Source organism: Salvelinus namaycush, chromosome 34, assembly GCF_016432855.1.
Source record: "Salvelinus namaycush isolate Seneca chromosome 34, SaNama_1.0, whole genome shotgun sequence".
In the NCBI taxonomy this organism is placed as follows: domain Eukaryota; kingdom Metazoa; phylum Chordata; class Actinopteri; order Salmoniformes; family Salmonidae; genus Salvelinus; species Salvelinus namaycush.
Window position 1 is genome coordinate 29,080,824 of NC_052340.1, and position 17,458 is coordinate 29,098,281.

The 17,458-nt window shown below is 39.8% G+C and overlaps 1 protein-coding gene across 1 annotated transcript in view; it reads left to right on the forward strand.

The window, feature by feature from the left end:
- LOC120028965 (glycerophosphodiester phosphodiesterase domain-containing protein 5-like) overlaps positions 1 to 17,458 on the forward strand; it is a 61,231-nt gene that overhangs the window by 11,761 nt on the left and 32,012 nt on the right. Inside the window, exon 2 of the mRNA XM_038974250.1 lies at positions 15,331 to 15,434. Within this exon, the coding sequence (XP_038830178.1) occupies positions 15,331 to 15,434 (104 nt within the window). The remainder of the gene's footprint in view (positions 1 to 15,330; positions 15,435 to 17,458) is intronic.

A 17,458-nucleotide genomic window follows, 5' to 3' on the forward strand; every position in this document is an offset into this window, starting at 1 on the left:
GTGCTGTTCACCTGCCCAGATTCATCTCTGCAGGCATGAATGTGCCTCAGGGCAAAAAGGGCACAGTAGGGAGACGTCGTTGTGCGCTTTGTCACAGGAAATGCCCCATCACCTGCACCACCTGTTCAGTAAGCCTCTGCTTTACAGCAGAAAGAGACTGCTATGGGCCATGGCACCAGCAGCACAATATTGTGTAGAGGACTGAGGGTCTTCACAATATTGTAAATAGAACATGTGTAAATAGTTACCCTTGTTATTTGTTTGTTTATTATTATTTATTTATTTTAATTATTTTTTTCATATATATATATTTTTTTTTTGGGGTGTGTTAGAATAGCATTTATGTATTTTGTTTATAGTTATTTCCTTCAAAATGTATCACTGTACCAATTCGGCCACTTGGGTACATTTTGTGTGGGACACCTGGGTGACTTCATGCTCAATGTCATGTAGCTCGCTCATTTTTGAAGTTATCTGTCTAAAACTTTGCTCAGCTATTGTTGCCATCTTATGTTCTTCATTCAAATCATCCACAGCATCATATCTGTATGTTTGGCTGTTCTTGGTCATTTGAAAGATGATGCAGCAACAATAAAAAACAGAAAACGTATGTTTAATTCCTTGTATTTTCTTCTACCAGATCTATTGTGTTATAGTCTCCTACATTCAATTCACATTTCCACAAAATTCAGAGTGTTTCCTTTCAAATTATACCAAGAATATGCATATCCTTGCTTCTGAGCCTGAGCTACAGGCAGTTAGATTAGGGTATGTCTTTAGGCGGAAATTGAGAAGAAGGGGGGGTGAGAAATTAACCTGTTTGGGCTGCAGGGGCAGTATTGAGTAACCAGATAAAAGGTGCCCATTTCAAACGGCCTCGTACTCAATTCTTGCTCGTACAATATGCATATTATTATTACTATTGGATAGAAAACACTCTCTCGTTTCTAAAACCGTTTGAATTATATCTGTGAGTCAAACAGAACTCATTTGGCACAAACTTCCTGACCAGGAAGTGGAAAGTCTGAAATCGATGCTCTGTTCTACTTCCTGCCTATGAATGGGCATGATACGTATGAGTATACATGCACTTCATAGACCTTCCCCTGGATGTCAAGAGGCGGTGAGAGAAGAAATTTAGTGTTTATCTTGGTCTGAAGTGGAATACAAGCTCTTTGTATGAAGTGTCCCCCATTTCCGGTTTTCTGGAGAGCGCGAGGTGGTACCTGGATTTGCCTTCTGTTTAGCTGCCGTTATAGGCGACTACTATCTCCGGCTTTGATTTTATTTGATACATGTGACCATATCATCGTAAAGTATGTTTTTTCAATATAGTTTAATCAGATTATTGAAATTTTTTCGGGAGTTTTGCCGTGTTCCGTTCTCTGACTTTGTTGACGATGGAGAGATTCGTGCCACTTGGCTAGTGTGCTTGCTAATTCAAGAGGGAAAATGGACGTTCTAAATCCAAACAACGATTGTTCTGGACAAAGGACCCCTTGTCCAACATTCTGATGGAAGATCAGCAAAAGTAAGAAACATTTTATGATGCTATTTCATATATCTGTCGTAGATGTGAACTAGTCGTCGGCGCCCAAGTTTTGGGTACTCTAGCTATACGGAAGCTGGATGTCGTAATGAAGTTATTTTTTAGAATTCTAACACGGCGATTTCATTAAGAACTAATGGATCTATCATTTCCTATACAACATGTATTTTTTATTTATGTTTATGAATAGCTATTTGGTCAGAATATGTGTGTCATAAAAAGTGTCAGAAAAATATCCGGACGTTGTGGGAAATAGTAGCTACGTTAGCACATTGTATAGCCACTGATTTCAGCTCTAAATATGCACATTTTCGAACAAAACATAAGTGTATGTATAACCTGATGTTATAGGACTGTCATCTGATGAAGAATATCAAGGTTAGTCAAAAATTATATATCTTTTACTGGTTTGTCACGATCGTTAACTTTTACTGCTGGGAAATGGCTTGTATTTTTGGCTATTGTGGTAAGCTAATATAACGCTATATTGTGTTTTCGCTGTAAAACACTTAATAAATCGGAAATATTGGCTGGAATCACAAGATGCCTGTCTTTCATTTGCTGTACACTATGTATTTTTCAGAAATGTTTTATGATGAGTAATTAGGTATTTGACGTTGGTGTCTGTAATTATTATGGCTGCTTTCGGTGCAATTTCTGATTGTAGCTGCAATGTAAACTATGATTTATACCTGAGATATGCACATTTTTCGAACAAAACATAGATTTATTGTATAACATGTTATAAGACTGTCATCTGATGAAGTTGTTTGTTGGTTAGTTTGGTTGGTTCTTGGTTAGTTAGGTTGGCTTTGTGCATGCTACCTGTGCTGTGAAAAATGTCTGTCCTTTTTTGTATTTGGTGGTGAGCTAACATAAATATACGTGCTGTTTTCGCTGTAAAACATTTTAAAAATCGGACATGTTGGCTGGATTCACAAGATGTGTACCTTTCATTTGCTGTATTGGACTTGTTAATGTGTGAAAGTTAAATATTTAAAAAAAATATCTTTTGAATTTCGCGCCCTGCACTTGAAGTGGCTGTTGTCATAAGTGTACCGACGCCGGGCTGCAGCCATAAGAAGTTAACAGGCACCGCATCGATTATATGCAACGCAGGACACGCTAGATAAACTAGTAATATCATCAACCATGTGTAGATAACTAGTGATTATGTTAAGATTGATTGTTTTTTTTATAAGATAAGTTTAATGCTAGCTAGCAACTTACCTTGGCTTCTTGCTGCACTTGCGTAACAGGTAGTCAGCCTGCCACGCAGGCTCCTCGTGGAGTGCAATGTAAGGCAGGTGGTTAGAGCGTTGGACTAATAACCGGAAGGTTGCAAGATCGAATCCCCGAGCTGACAAGGTAAACATCTGTCGTTCTGCCCCTGAACAAGGCAGTTAACCCACCGTTCCTAGGCCGTCATTGAAAATAAGAATGTGTTCTTAACTGACTTGCCTAGTTAAATAAAGGTGTAAAAAAAAAAAAAAACGGCCACAATCAGTGTCCAAAAATACCGATTACCGATTGTTATGAAAACTTGAAATCAGCCCTAATTAATCGGCCAAGCCGATTAATCGGTCGACCTCTAGGAGACATGTTATTAAAGTCTGTTGTGTCCTTACAACAACATAAACAACAGCCAGGCCTGGCTGCAAAAATAGCCTGGTGTTTTCCTTTATAAACTAGCCTATTAGGTGGTTTTCTTTTGTCATCAACCTTATTGCTAATGCTGTGTCATGTCCTTTGCGTGTAGATCTATGGAAGGAAAGATCGATATGACACCGATTAAACTTGGCTGGTTCTCTTTTGGTTAATTCAGTACATCCCCTCTCAATTTACTTTTCACCAGCTCTTGGCACTGTGTAAAGACATTCTATGGGTTTGTGCTTTTTAGAAGATAAGATGGATACAAACTTCTAGAGAATGTTTGAAGCACAATTTTTCATTTTGTTTTCCATAATCATATAGCTTTCGTTGGTTGGTGGAAGTGTAGGCTACCTTCTAGTACGTGTTATGTCCAAAAGGCTAACCAGAGAAAATACACTTTCAGCAGTAGTGTGTGACTCTTACCACATTGTGTGATTTATCAGAGGCTGTATTCTCTCCCCTGTGCTAGTGTTCAGTGAGTCCAGCCAGTCCGTGAGGTTACCAAGGTCTCCAATGTTTTCCTGAACTTTTCAACTCTTCAGATATGAGTGTCCAATGACAACACGCTGTTTCAGATCAAGAGCTGACCAAGAAGAACAGGTAATACCAAAATATCTAGGGTATCAGTGTATCATATTAGTTGTAAGGTCAGCAGCTCCACAGAGCTGAAGAGGCCATTCTGTTCTGTAATAAGTGAAGCCACGGCCAGTTGGTGCTCCTGACAGTTCTGTCTTAATTGGAGAGAGGGTGGAGGAACAGAGGGCTGGAACCCTCTAACCCTGATCTTCTCAGGGCAATGCTGTTGGTCTGATAGGTGGGCCTTGGCTGGGTGGGGAAACACACTAATGATTTTGAGGGAGTTGTGAAGGGATTAGGGCTGTGATGAGCTGTGGGACATTCAGTGACAACCCCACCAGCTGCTGGTCTGGCCCAGGACAACAAGGAGACGGGCAGACCACTGCCTGAGGAAAGGGTGGGTGATGGTGGAGAGGATTCTCTCGCTCGCTCGCTCGGCCTGTGTGTACACCTGCTTCAGTCCCTAGTTGCATTCTTAAAAAAAGAAAAACATGTATTGAATATTTAAAACATACAATATACTTGCAGTGAAGCCGCTCAACAACTACATCACATTAGTCATCTAATGGACTCCCATCCAGAGCGACACACAGAAGCAACCAGGGTCAACGCCCTGCTCAAGGGCACGTCGACAGATCTCCCACAAGGTCAAAAATGGGGACCTGATCCAGCGATCCATCAGCCACCGGCCCAAGCTCCCAACCGCCAGGCGACCAGCCCCCCAAGATCCCCCCCACAGTTCCCCAAGAGCTGCCCCTCAACTATCCGAGACCCCTCCCACAATAAAATAATCCATTCCCCACCTCCAAGACCCCCCCAATGACCAAGACAATGAACAAAAGACAAGGAAAACAGAAAACAACAATGCAAACAACAAAAGTCATAACAGAAAGGCGAACTGAATATGTTTGAGTGCATGTATAGCACTATTTGTGTGTGTGTGTGTGTGTGTATATGCATGTGTACAAACACCTGCACGGCATCATCCACAGGCAAACCCTAGTTGCATTCTTCATAGTTTGGCATATTCCAGATAGTTAATTGATGATAGACTTTGGACTGTAGTGTTAAGTGGTGAAGTGTGTTTTAATACAGGACTGGACAGATGCACAATTTTGATGTTGTTGGTTCCGTTTTTTGTGCTCCGTTTTATTTACTTAATTTGTTATGGATAGTGGGCAGCATTTTCACATTTGGATGAAAAGCGTGCCCAGAGTAAACTGCCTGCTACTCAGTCCCAGTTGCTATTAGTAGATTTGGATAGAAAACACTCTGAAGTTTCTAAAAATGTTTGAATGATGTATGTGAGTATAACAGAACTCATATGGCAGGCGAAAACCTGAGAAAAATTCAACCAGGAAGTGGGAAATCTGAGGTTCGTAGGTTTTCAACTCTTAGTCTATCGAATACACAGTGTCTATGGGGTCATTTTGCACTTCCTAAGGCTTCCACTAGATGTCAACAATCTTTAGAACCTTGTTTGATGCTTCTACTGTGAAGTGGTGGCGAATGAGAGTCAGAGGTCTGCCAGAATGCCTTGAGCTCGTGACGCTCGTTCACGTGAGAGCGAGCTCTGTTCCATTGCTTTTCTACAGACAAACGAATTCTCCGGTTGTAACATTATTAAAGATTTATGTTAACCTGTCTGGCTCTGGCGTTCCGCTAGCGGAACTCCTCCCACATTCCACTGAAAAGGCAGAGCGCGAAATTCAAAAGATATTTTTTAGAAATATTTAACTTTCACACATTAACAAGTCCAATACAACAAATGAAAGATACACATCTTGTGAATCCAGTCAACATGTCCGATTTTTAAAATGTTTTACAGCGAAAACACCACATATATTTATGTTAGCTCACCACCAAATACAAAAAAGGACAGACATTTTTCACAGCACAGGTAGCATGCACAAAGCCAACCTAACTAACCAAGAACCAACCAAACTAACCAAGAAACAACTTCATCAGATGACAGTCTTATAACATGTTATACAATAAATCTATGTTTTGTTCGAAAAATTTGCATATTTGAGGTATAAATCAGTTTTACATTGCAGCTACCATCACAGCTACCGTCACAAATAGGACCGAAGCAGCCAGAGTAATTAGACACCAACGTCAAATACCTAAATACTCATCATAAAACATTTCTGAAAAATCGATGGTGTACAGCAAATTAAAGACAAACATCTTGTGAATCCAGCCAATATTTCCGATTTTTTTAAAGTGTTTTACAGCGAAAACACAATATAGCATTATATTAGCTTACTACAATAGCCTACCACACTACCGCATTCATTCATCAAGGCACGTTAGCGATAGCAATAGGCACGTTAGCGAATAAACCAGCAAAAGATATATAATTTTTGACTAACCTTGATAAGCTTCATCAGATGACAGTCCTATAACATCAGGTTATACATACACTTATGTTTTGTTCGAAAATGTGCATATTTAGAGCTGAAATCAGTGGTTATACAATGTGCTAACGTAGCATCTTTTTCCCACAACGTCCGGATATTTTTATGACACTTTTTCTGACACATATTCTGACCAAATAACTATTCATAAACATAACTAAAAAATACATGTTGTATAGGAAATGATAGATACACTAGTTCTTAATGCAATCGCCGTGTTAGAATTCTAAAAATAACTTCATTACGACATCCAGCTTAGGTATAGCGAGAGAGTGCCCAAACTCTGGGCGCAAACGACTAGTTCACATGTACGACAGATATATGAAATAACATCATAAAATGGGTCCTACTTTTGCTGATCTTCCATCAGAATGTTGTACAAGGGGTCCTTTGTCCAGAACAATCGTTGTTTGGTTTTAGAACGGCCTTTTTCCCTCTCGATTTAGCAAGCACACTTGCCAAGTGGCGCGAATCTCTCCATCGTCAACAAACTCAGAGAACGGAACACGGCAAAACTCCCGAAAAAATTTCAATAATCTGATTAAACTATATTGAAAAAACATACTTTACGATGATATTGTCACATGTATCAAATAAAATCAAAGCCGGAGATATTAGTCGTCCATAACGACAGCTTATCAGAAGCCAAATCCAGGTCCCTTCTCGCGCTCTCCAGAAAACAGGAAACTGGTGACACGTCATGCCAAGAGCTATTATTCGAGCCCAGATCAAGTTACACACTCAATTTCTTCTCTCACTGCTTGTCGACATCTAGTGGAAGACGTATGAAGTGCATCTAAACTAATAAATATCAAGGACTTTAATAGGCAGCCCCTAGAACAGTGCATCGATTTCCGATCTTCCACTTCCTGTCAGGAAGTTTGCTGCAAAAGGAGTTCTGTTTTACTCACAGATATAATTCAAACGGTTTTAGAAACTAGAGAGTGTTTTCTATCCAATAGTAATAATAATATGCATATTGTACGAGCAAGAATTGAGTACGAGGCCGTTTAAATTGGGCACGATTTTCCCCCAAAGTGAAAACAGCGCCCTCTGTCCTCAACAGGTTAAAAACATCCTAAAGATTGATTCTATACTTCGTTTGACATGTTTCTACGAACTGTAATATTACTTTTCGTCTGAACCTTTGCCTGGACCTGCCCGGAGTAATTTGGACATAAATGATGGACTTTATTGAACAAATCAAACATTTATTGTGGAACTGGGATTCCTGGGAGTGCATTCTGATGAAGATCAACAAAGGTAAGTGAATATTTATAATGCTATTTCTGACTTATGTTGACTCCAACATGGCGGATATCTTTTGGGGTTGTGTTGGTCTCTGAGCGCCGTACTCAGATTATTGCATGGTGTGCTTTTTCCGTAAAGTTTTTTTGAAATCTGACACAGCGGTTGCAAGGAGAAGTATATCTTTAAATCTGTGAATAACACTTGTATCTTTTTTTGAAATCTGACACAGCGGTTGCAAGGAGAAGTATATCTTTAAATCTGTGAATAACACTTGTATCTTTTATCAATGTTTATTATGAGTATTTCTGTAAATTGACGTGGCTCTGTGCAAATTCACGGGATGTTTTGGAGGCAAAGCCAAATGTAAACTGAGGTTTTTGGATATAAATATGAACTTGATCGAACAAAACATACATGTATTGTGTAACATGTTGTCCCGGGAGTGTCATCTGATGAAGAATTAATTTTATCAATATTTCTGCTTTTTGTGACTCCTCTCTTTTGTTGGAAAATCGCTGTATGCTTTCTGTGACTAGTTGCTGACCTAACATAATGATATGTTCTGCTTTTGCCGAAAAGCTTTTTTGAAATCGGACACTGTGGTGGGATTAACCTCTCTTGGGTACGTGAGACATTAGCGTCCCACCTCTTCAACAGCCAGTGAAACTGCTGGGCGCCAAATTCAAATACATAAATACTCATTATAAAAATTCAGAAAACAAAACATATTTTACATAGGTTTAAAGATTAACTTCTTGTGAATCCAACCACGGTGTCAGATTTAAAAAATGCTTTACGGCGAAAGCATACCTTACGATTATTTGAGAACATAGCCCAGCAGACAAATCATTACAAACAGTAACCAGCCAAGTAGAACAGTTACACAAGTCAGAAATAGAGATAAAATTAATCCCTTACCTTTGATGATCTTCATATGGTTGCACTCAGCAGACAATCATTTACTCAATAAATGTTCCTTTTGTTCGATAAAGTCTCTTTATATCCAAAAACCTCTGTTTTGTTCGTGTTTTCTTCAGTAATCCACAGGCTCAAACGCAGGCAGACAAAAAATTGTATCCGTAAAGTTCATAGAAACATGTCAAACGATGTTTATATTCAATCCTCAGGTTGTTTTTAGCCTAAATAATCGATAATATTTCAACCGGACAATAACGTTGTCAATATGAAAGGTAAACAAGAAAGGCACTCTCTCGGTCTCGCGCATGAAAAAGCTCTGTGACACTTTAGGGTCCACTCATTCAGACTGCTCTTACTTCTTCATTTTTCAGAATACAAGCCTGAAACAATTTCTAAAGACTGTTGACATCTAGTGGAAGGCATAGGAACTGCAATTTGAGTCCTAAGTCAATGGATACTGTAGTGGCATTGAATAGAAAACTATAAAACCAAAAAAAAACGACTTCCCGAATGGATTTTTCTCAGGTTTTCGCCTGCCAAATCAGTTCTGTTATACTCACAGACACGATTTTAACGGTTTTGGAAACTTTACAGTGTTTTCTATCCAAATCTACCAGTTGTATGCATATCATATCTTCTGGGCCCGAGAAGCAGGCAGTTTAATTTCGGCATGCTTTTCATCCAAAATTCCGAATGCTGCCCCCTACCCTAGAGAAGTTAACGAGAATTGTATCTTTAAAATGGTGTCTAATACTTGTATGTTTGAGAAATTTCAATTTTGAGATTTCTGTTGATTGAATTTGGCGCCCTGCAATTTCATTGGCTCTTGGCGAGGGGTTCCGCTAGCGGAACGGAACCCCAGTCCTTGACAGGTTAACAAATAAGGAACACACAATGTGCACTTAGAATCAAAATACAGCTGTAGACAGAAGTCAAAGATCAAACATCACACATACAACTGATGTCTCTCCTGAGTTCTGCAAAATAGGAAAAGTCCTAAGTTATTTTATTAAGCCCGAAGTCCAGCCCTAGTGATGTCACTGCACCAGCTCTCTGGTCTTGGCCATTGTGGAGAGGTTGGAGTCTGTTTGATTGAGTGTGTGGACAGGTGTCTTTTATACAGGTAACGAGTTCAAACAGGTGCAGTTAATACAGGTAATGAGTGGAGAACAGGAGGGCTTCTTAAAGAAAAACTAACAGGTCTGTGAAAGCCGGAATTCTTACTGGTTGGTAGGTGATCAAATACTTATGTCATGCAATAAAATGCAAATTAATTACTTAAAAATCATACAATGTGATTTTCTGGATATTTGTTTTAGATTCCGTCTCTCACAGTTGAAGTGTACCTATGATAAAAATTACAGACCTCTACATGCTTTGTAAGTAGGAAAACCTGCAAAATCGGCAGTGTATCAAATACTTGTTCTCCCCACTGTGTGTGTGTGTATATATATATATATATATATATAGAGAGAGAGAGATTAACTATATATAGTTAATAGTTCATCTTGATTAACTATTTATATATATATAGTTAATCTGTAGTCTAGGACCCTATAAATGTGGAGGGGGAGGGGTCTTATAGCCCTTCCCCTTCTATTAATACAACATAAGCATAATCAATTATAATACATCAAACATTTGGTGCAGCCCCTATCATGACCCCGTCAATGTACAGAAGCTAACTAAAGCATTATCCTATGAGATTGAGGAGTGTGTGAATACTAGGCGGAATTGGTTCTCTAGGCTAAAACGCTCTCGACACATTTCAATAGATATTGCCAAGTGTGCCTTCTGGCGTGTGGTAGCGTGTTTGCATGATGTGTGTATATGATGAGTAATGGGTGGGTTCTTCCTCACACCTCTTATCTTGCTTCCACAGAATTGCCATGTGAAATAAGTGTAATTCAAAGTGTTCAATAAGTGCATTCAATAAATCTCATGCAAATTATTCAATTTGGATTTTTTTTAATTGAAGGATTGGATACCATTTAGCCTGAGGACTGTTGATGTGTAGAAGTAGTATTTCTGTGGATTGACTGGGCTAATGTAGTTTGAATTGTCGTGCCTTACTGTAACATCATTAATTCTGCAGACATAATCCTGTAGCCAGTCCAACAAATTGCCTTCATTCCTTTAATATTGTACAAGATTACATTATATACTGTAGCACAATAAATTAGACATGAACAGAACATTTATATAATTTATTTCGGCAATGGCAGCAGTCAATTGTGTAGCTACTAATGAAACATTGTTCTTAACCTCTGTAAGACGATGTTCCAAACACTCATCTAGAATGTCTCTACATCTCCTTTCTGAGTGGATTCCTTTCCAGTGAACTTCACATGCCTGCTTGATTTGATAGACCCAGCCCTCAGGGGTTGGTGTGGAATTAGCTTATTCCTCTACTGAGCTGCAGTCAGGAGCTACTGTAGATGGGACAGCAATAGGGCAGGGGAATTCTGGAGCCTAATAATATTATCATCATCATGGTGTTAGTGAATCATTCATTTATTATGTGCCCCATCTGTCTGTCCTCCTATTACCTTGCTGGTGCACTTGGATCCAACGTTCCCCTTCTCTGTTTAAAACAGGGAGTTAAACCTGATAATGAGTTTACAGTATATGTGGACGTTCTAGTTTAGCATCACTACATTCATTATAATTTGCCTGCCTGTGATTTTTTTATTTTATGACCGTCTCGTGGGAGTGCTCTTTAGCTTGCTGACCTGCAGTGAAGGTGGACTGTTCTGTGCTCCATGCTAGGTTTGTGTGTGATATCTTCCGTGCAGCCGAATGCTGGTAGGTCTATCTATAGTCATAATGACACTATAAAAGCCTGGACTCCTAGTAGGCATGGGTAGAGGCAGACGCTATAATGACGTTGGTACTGGGAGGTAACGAGAGGAAATGGCCCCACAAGAGAAAAGCCAATACAATCATAAAACACTACACTCCTGACTGCTGGCTGTTTAGATGGAGCCACTGGAGAATAGTGGAGAATACTCTGCTAGCCTTGGAGCTAGCAAGTAGGAAGGAAATTGGATTACTTGCAAGCACCTTTTGAGGAGTAGACCCATTTAGGCACAGCACAGCAAGATGGCCTTGAACATATACAAATATATTGCGTCACCAAAACTAAACTCGTTATACCTAAACTGGTCAGTAGAAAGCTACTGTGATGTAACGAGTAGAGCTCTTTTCTAACCATCTTGAAATATTAATTTAAAGATGCGCTATGCACAAATCACTCTGCATTTCCTGGTTGCTAAAATTCTAATAGTTAATTTGACTAACCATGCAAGTGTAGTGTAGAGAATCATTGTACCATCTAAACCTCTGTGAAATACCTTTTCAAAAACCAAAAATATTGTATTTTCAGATGTTTGAAGCTGGTGTACAAAACCTAAAGTAAAAGATGCAAAAACTAAACTTAAGAACAGGAAGCATAGAAATAGCACATACAGAACATATCTACTGCTTTCAGTGAGAATGACACAAAACACATTTCTATGTGAATTTGGTCAGGTTACCCCAGAGAAGTTACATATTGCAGCTTTAACAATTTAGAATATGGCGTTTGTTCGACTGTACATGCAAATATGTTATTTAAGTGATGACATGTCTACTCATCTACTCATATTTGGTCCTGAGAGACAGTGGAGGATCCTCTCAGATTTTTAGCAGTAATACGCGGGTTTATGGTTCCACAGAAGATAATTATCCCCTGATCCTTTTCATCCCTCTATTTTTAGCCTCTGTTGGTCAATGAGGCTTAGGCTATGATGTATTCCATCCTTATTCAGCTGTCTGCCTGCCTAGTGCCCTTCAGACAAGCAGTACAGCAATTTTTATGACATTTCAAAAAATATATATACATTTTTCTTCTCGGTAGAGGAAAGTAATTTCCTCACCCCGCTCCCACTAGCAGAGTACAAGGCTGAATGAGTCGACTCTGTTGGGCTTGAAAACCTCCCATTCAATACAATCTAAAACCTTTTATTTCCTCTCAGACCCATTAAATACTATACTTTTACAAAAAATATTCCTGACCCCTCTTGACTGGAAGATAATATTGACCATTTAACCTCACTTGGACACATCTTGTGATAAATATAATAAAAAGGTTGCATCCCTCATTTCCCTCATTTTTGAATGGAAGTTCAAATATCATTCAAAATGATATGATTCAACGGACTACTAGATCTATTACGCTCAGTACATTTTGAGTTGGTTCCTTGTTTCGACTGTAGTCAGAAAGCAGTTTTTAATGCTATGGTGTCGGCCCTGGCCTGAAGGCGTATGTTCCTCCCTAAATAAAGCAAGCCTTGCAGAATGCAAATGTGATGTCATCAGGCAGGCAGGCCGTATCATGTCAGACATCTCTGATTTTGATCAGCTCCTAAACAGCAGCAGAGAAGAACAGTGAGACAGGATTAAGGTTCAGTCATACTGTACACGTTGCACATACTATACATGATGCTGGCTTGGCTGAATATTAATTGAAGGAAAAAATGTGACAGCCAGCCTAATAATGCTCAAAACACGTTTGAAATTATGTTAATTTGAAGCTTGAATTGCACATTATTTACGTACACATTTATTGCACATTGTATGCAATCTTTGCCACTCACATAACTGGCCTGGCAACTTGATTAGCTCCCAAACAACCAGGTTAAAAGGATCCCCAACGTTTTGTCTCCTTTGTTGTCCAAACACTACCTACTAATTGACCATCCAGTCCCCTCTCCCAGGGGTGTCACCTCTGTAATCCATTTTGCCATCAGCACGTGAACAATGTCCCCTTGCATGACCTCAAGGTGTCCCTCTCCCAGGTGTTTCTGGGTAGTCATTAAAAGCCAGGGGGACAGGGCCAGAGCAGTTGGATCAGTCAGCAGGGCTGCCAGTCAGACCCTAGCCTGCACCACAGGGACCACCTCCCTACCACAGGGTTAACCCTATAGTTACCTTGATGTCTGGCTTTCTCACGTTGCAATCAATATGAGATTTGGAAGTGTAGCCATGTGAAACTAACCCTATGGTAACCGTTCTGGAGTCTGTATTACTATGATTTCTGAACAAGTGATTTTCTTAGTACGGTCATAGAAGGAAGTAGTAAATATTCTAGGTCAGAAAATAGAGAATAGCCTAATCTTCATGACTAATGTTCAAACTTAGACGTCAAACAGTAACAAGGTTCTGGTCTATATAATAATAATAATTTAACATATGTTGTTTTCCCGATTTTTTTTTTTATAATTACTTATCCGGAAGAGATTGATGGCTAAAAAGAATCACCACCTACAAATCCCACATGCTTCCTTCCCTCATACTACTATAATCTCAATCCCTGCCCCAAATCACCAAATCTGCCCCATCCTGTTACGTAATAATCCTCATACCATCCCAAACATGTGCTTTAGTGTCCCCCTAGTTAAACTGCTGTTTGGCCTGGGCTGAACTCCACATAAACACATTTAGGCTCTCCTCTCAAGTGCCCAGGGAGATGGGCAGAAGGTATACAAGGGGCTCAGGCTGGTATCTGTCACCACCCAGCCATTAGACCTGGCCCTGTCTGACACCCTGTGCTACTGCCAGTTGATGCTCTCCATGGAACAGTCATCCAAGGTGAACGTCCAGACAGCTTTGTTTGTGCTCTCATATCACCTTGATATCTCCTGTCAAAGCAATGCTAAGTACAGGGTCAACTGGGTCTTATTCTGGATGGTGCAATGTAAGAACATTATTAGAGAAAGAAATGTTATGTATAGAGCTGGAACAAGTGTTTTATTTTGTATTTTTATAATTTTTTTGCAAATCAGACAGTCATGTCAGTTATATTTCTACATCTCTATCTAAGCGTTCTCCAGTCCTCCAGACTCTGAGTAAGCCTGATTGTGCTAATTTGTGGGCTGGTGTACAAATACAGTGTGAAGAGCAGCCAGTCTTGCTGTCTTTGAAAAGCTCACGTTTTGTGCATTGTCTTCCAAGTTTTGTGCATGTCCGCATGCTAACATTATATCTTGTATCTCTTTTATTAGAGCTCTTATTACAGCTTGCGGTGGCATTGGAAGGCTGACCAATAGTAGGCTCATGGTCTCATTGGCTATTTAAGTTAATGTGAGTAATTACTTGATAGGGATGACAGTGGATTGGGGGGATGTGAGCTTTGAGCCCCCCTGCTTTTTTACTGAGACCATGTCGCCCTATGACAGTTCAGATCTAATTTTATTTGTCATATACACGTGTTTTATTTGTCACATACACTGCATACTGCCTCTACCTCCGCTGATACCAGACATGTGGTTCTCTCTTTTTAATCAGTTGCAAAGCGGCTTGAATGTTGTTTTGTCTTTGGTCATGCAGGCTTTGTGAATGTGTACACAAAGTGGAAGTGTGAAATTATTTAGTAACAGAATTGACAGTACATTCACTATAAAACATGAGCATTATTGTATTGACTTGTTCTCCAGACCATTCCTCATTTGTTTGTGGTTTACCACCTTAATCTGATGCAGCTAGCGAATGGTGTTTTAAATGTTTGTCATGACTCCAGGTTTGAGCCATCAGTTTGTGTGCCGGCACTGGCTGCACCGTCATCAGTCTCTCTACATCCAGATTATAGTCTTTGGCTCTCACGTTGGCTGGATTAGGGCAGATTGCCCAATGATGACTCTGCCGGATATTTAGGAGACTATTGTTGCTTGCATTTGTGTTGTCAGTGTTGATTGTGATGTTGACGTATGGGGGTAATGTTAAGTGGTGTGCCAGTCTGGGGTGGAGAAAGCACTTTCTCATCAGCCCTTTGCTCATACAGTGAATGTACCAATAGTATTCCAATGTTTCCTCACCTGTTTCAACACAACACTGGCCAAAGTGCTTTATGTTAATCTGATGATATTTGACTAATGGTACTGTGGTAAAGGTAATAATCCTTCCTTTGTGTGTTTTGATTCCCAGTGGGAGTTCCTGTGGTCTCTCATCCTCTTCTTCACCTTCTCTCTGCTCCTGGTCTGGTTCTACTTCTGGTGGGAGGCACACAACGACTACAATGAGTTCAACTGGTGAGTCCTGCTGTACCGTGTGTGTGCTAGTTATACAACTCATAGATTAATGTCTCTCAGTATATCGGCGTCATCCGTCAGTGTTCTGTTCACTAAATGATCCTATGACCGTCCCCTACATTGATTCTCTGGCAATTACTTAGATTAATGTTTTACTTTTAAAAGCTGCCATTTTGTCTCCATATGTTTTTGCCTAAACTGAAAATGCTAACTCTAGAGTGTTTTTTTTTTTATTGGTTGGCCAACACATTTTGGGATAATCCTCTTCCCTAATATGGGTGCGGATGTATGGGCCTTAGGGCATCTATCACTGCAGATTATTGTGAGCATGATTACATAAAGCAGGAATACCCTTTGACCCCAAATCACCTCTCAGATTATTCCATTCATGTCTTCCCCACAGTTACCATAAAACCAATTATACTTGGAGACAATTCAGGTGTTGGTTTTGCCATGAGACAAGAGACATTGCGCATTCAATTGAAGAATATACTACCACTGAAATTATGAATTGGGTTTATTTAGCTGAGTTTTTGACCAAGCTCTTGACCAAGTCCTCAAAGCCTTCTACATTGAATGTGCACGCTATGTCCCAGAGTCCACTATGATATGAGAAACTCCTACATGGCAGTATGTGCCTCTAAGCTTTAGTCCAGCCAGATCCGTGTGTACTGTAGTTTCATAGTGTTCAGTGGCATTTAATTCACACTGGGCTGTCAGACCAGACAGACACACGGTCAGGTCAGCTTGTGTCTGACAATCATTCTCACCCAGAAAACAGAGACTAAAGACTAAGTTCTCGTACACACCAACAGCGTTTGCTGGCCGAGAGCACTTTGCACCTCAGAGTGTAATTTGCAAACCGAGCTCATACCGATTTTACATCTAGAATTGCGTGAAAAATGTTGGCAGTCAGACGTCTACAAACACATTTGGTGCAATGTGTGCGTGCCTTGAGAGAGAGAGCAAAGCTTTGTTTCTTCTTGTAAGGTGCAATTTGCTTTGTCCCCCCAAGGTCATTCCCCTCACTCTCTCTGTTCGCCACCGCCTTTCTCTTCCTCTCATTAGTGCTCAATGTCACCTCTGCTTCCCCCATCATCCTTTGCTCTGTATTTCTCTCCCTGCCCCTTCATCCCACTTTCTCCATCTCCTTTCATTCTCTTATCTCTCTGCTCCTCTCTTCTCCTCTCTCCTATTAATTTTATCATCACTCTCTCTACACACTCTCTAAAGGCGTCAGCATGCTTCAGTTCGGCTGGTGCCTAGCTGAACTCAGCTAAATCAAATAAAATCGTATTGGTCTCATACGACAAATACAACTGTTGTAGAACTTACTGTGCAATGCTTACTTGCAAGCCCTTAACTTCTTACGGCTGAAATCCCGTTAACGGGATTGATTTGACAACAGCCAGTGGAAGTGCAGGGCGCCAAATTCAAACAACAGAAATCTCATAATTAAAATTCGTCAAACATACAAGTATTATACACCATTTTAAAGATAAACTCGTTGTTAATCCCACCACAGTGTCCGATTTCAAAAAGGTTTTACGACGAAAGCACACCATCTGATTATGTTAGGTCAGCGCCTAGTCACAGAAAAACACAGCCATTTTCTAGCCAAAGAGAGGAGTCAGAAAAAGCAGAAATAAAGATAAAATGAATCACTAACCTTTGATGATCTTCATCAGATGGCACTCATAGGACTTCATGTTACACAATACATGTATGTTTTGTTCGATAAAATTCATATTTATATCCAAAAATCTCAGTTTACATTGGCGCGTTATGTTCAGTAATGTTTTGCTTGTAAATCCAGCCAAAGTGTCCGATTTCAAAAAGGTTTTACGACGAAAGCACACCAAACTATGTTAGGTATGAGTCAAAGAAAAAGACAGCCATTTTTCCAGCCAAAGAGAGCAGTAACAAAAAGCAGAAATAGAGATAAAATGAATCACTAACCTTTGATGATCTTCATCACATGACACTCAAATTCATGTTACACAATACATGTATGTTTTGTTCGG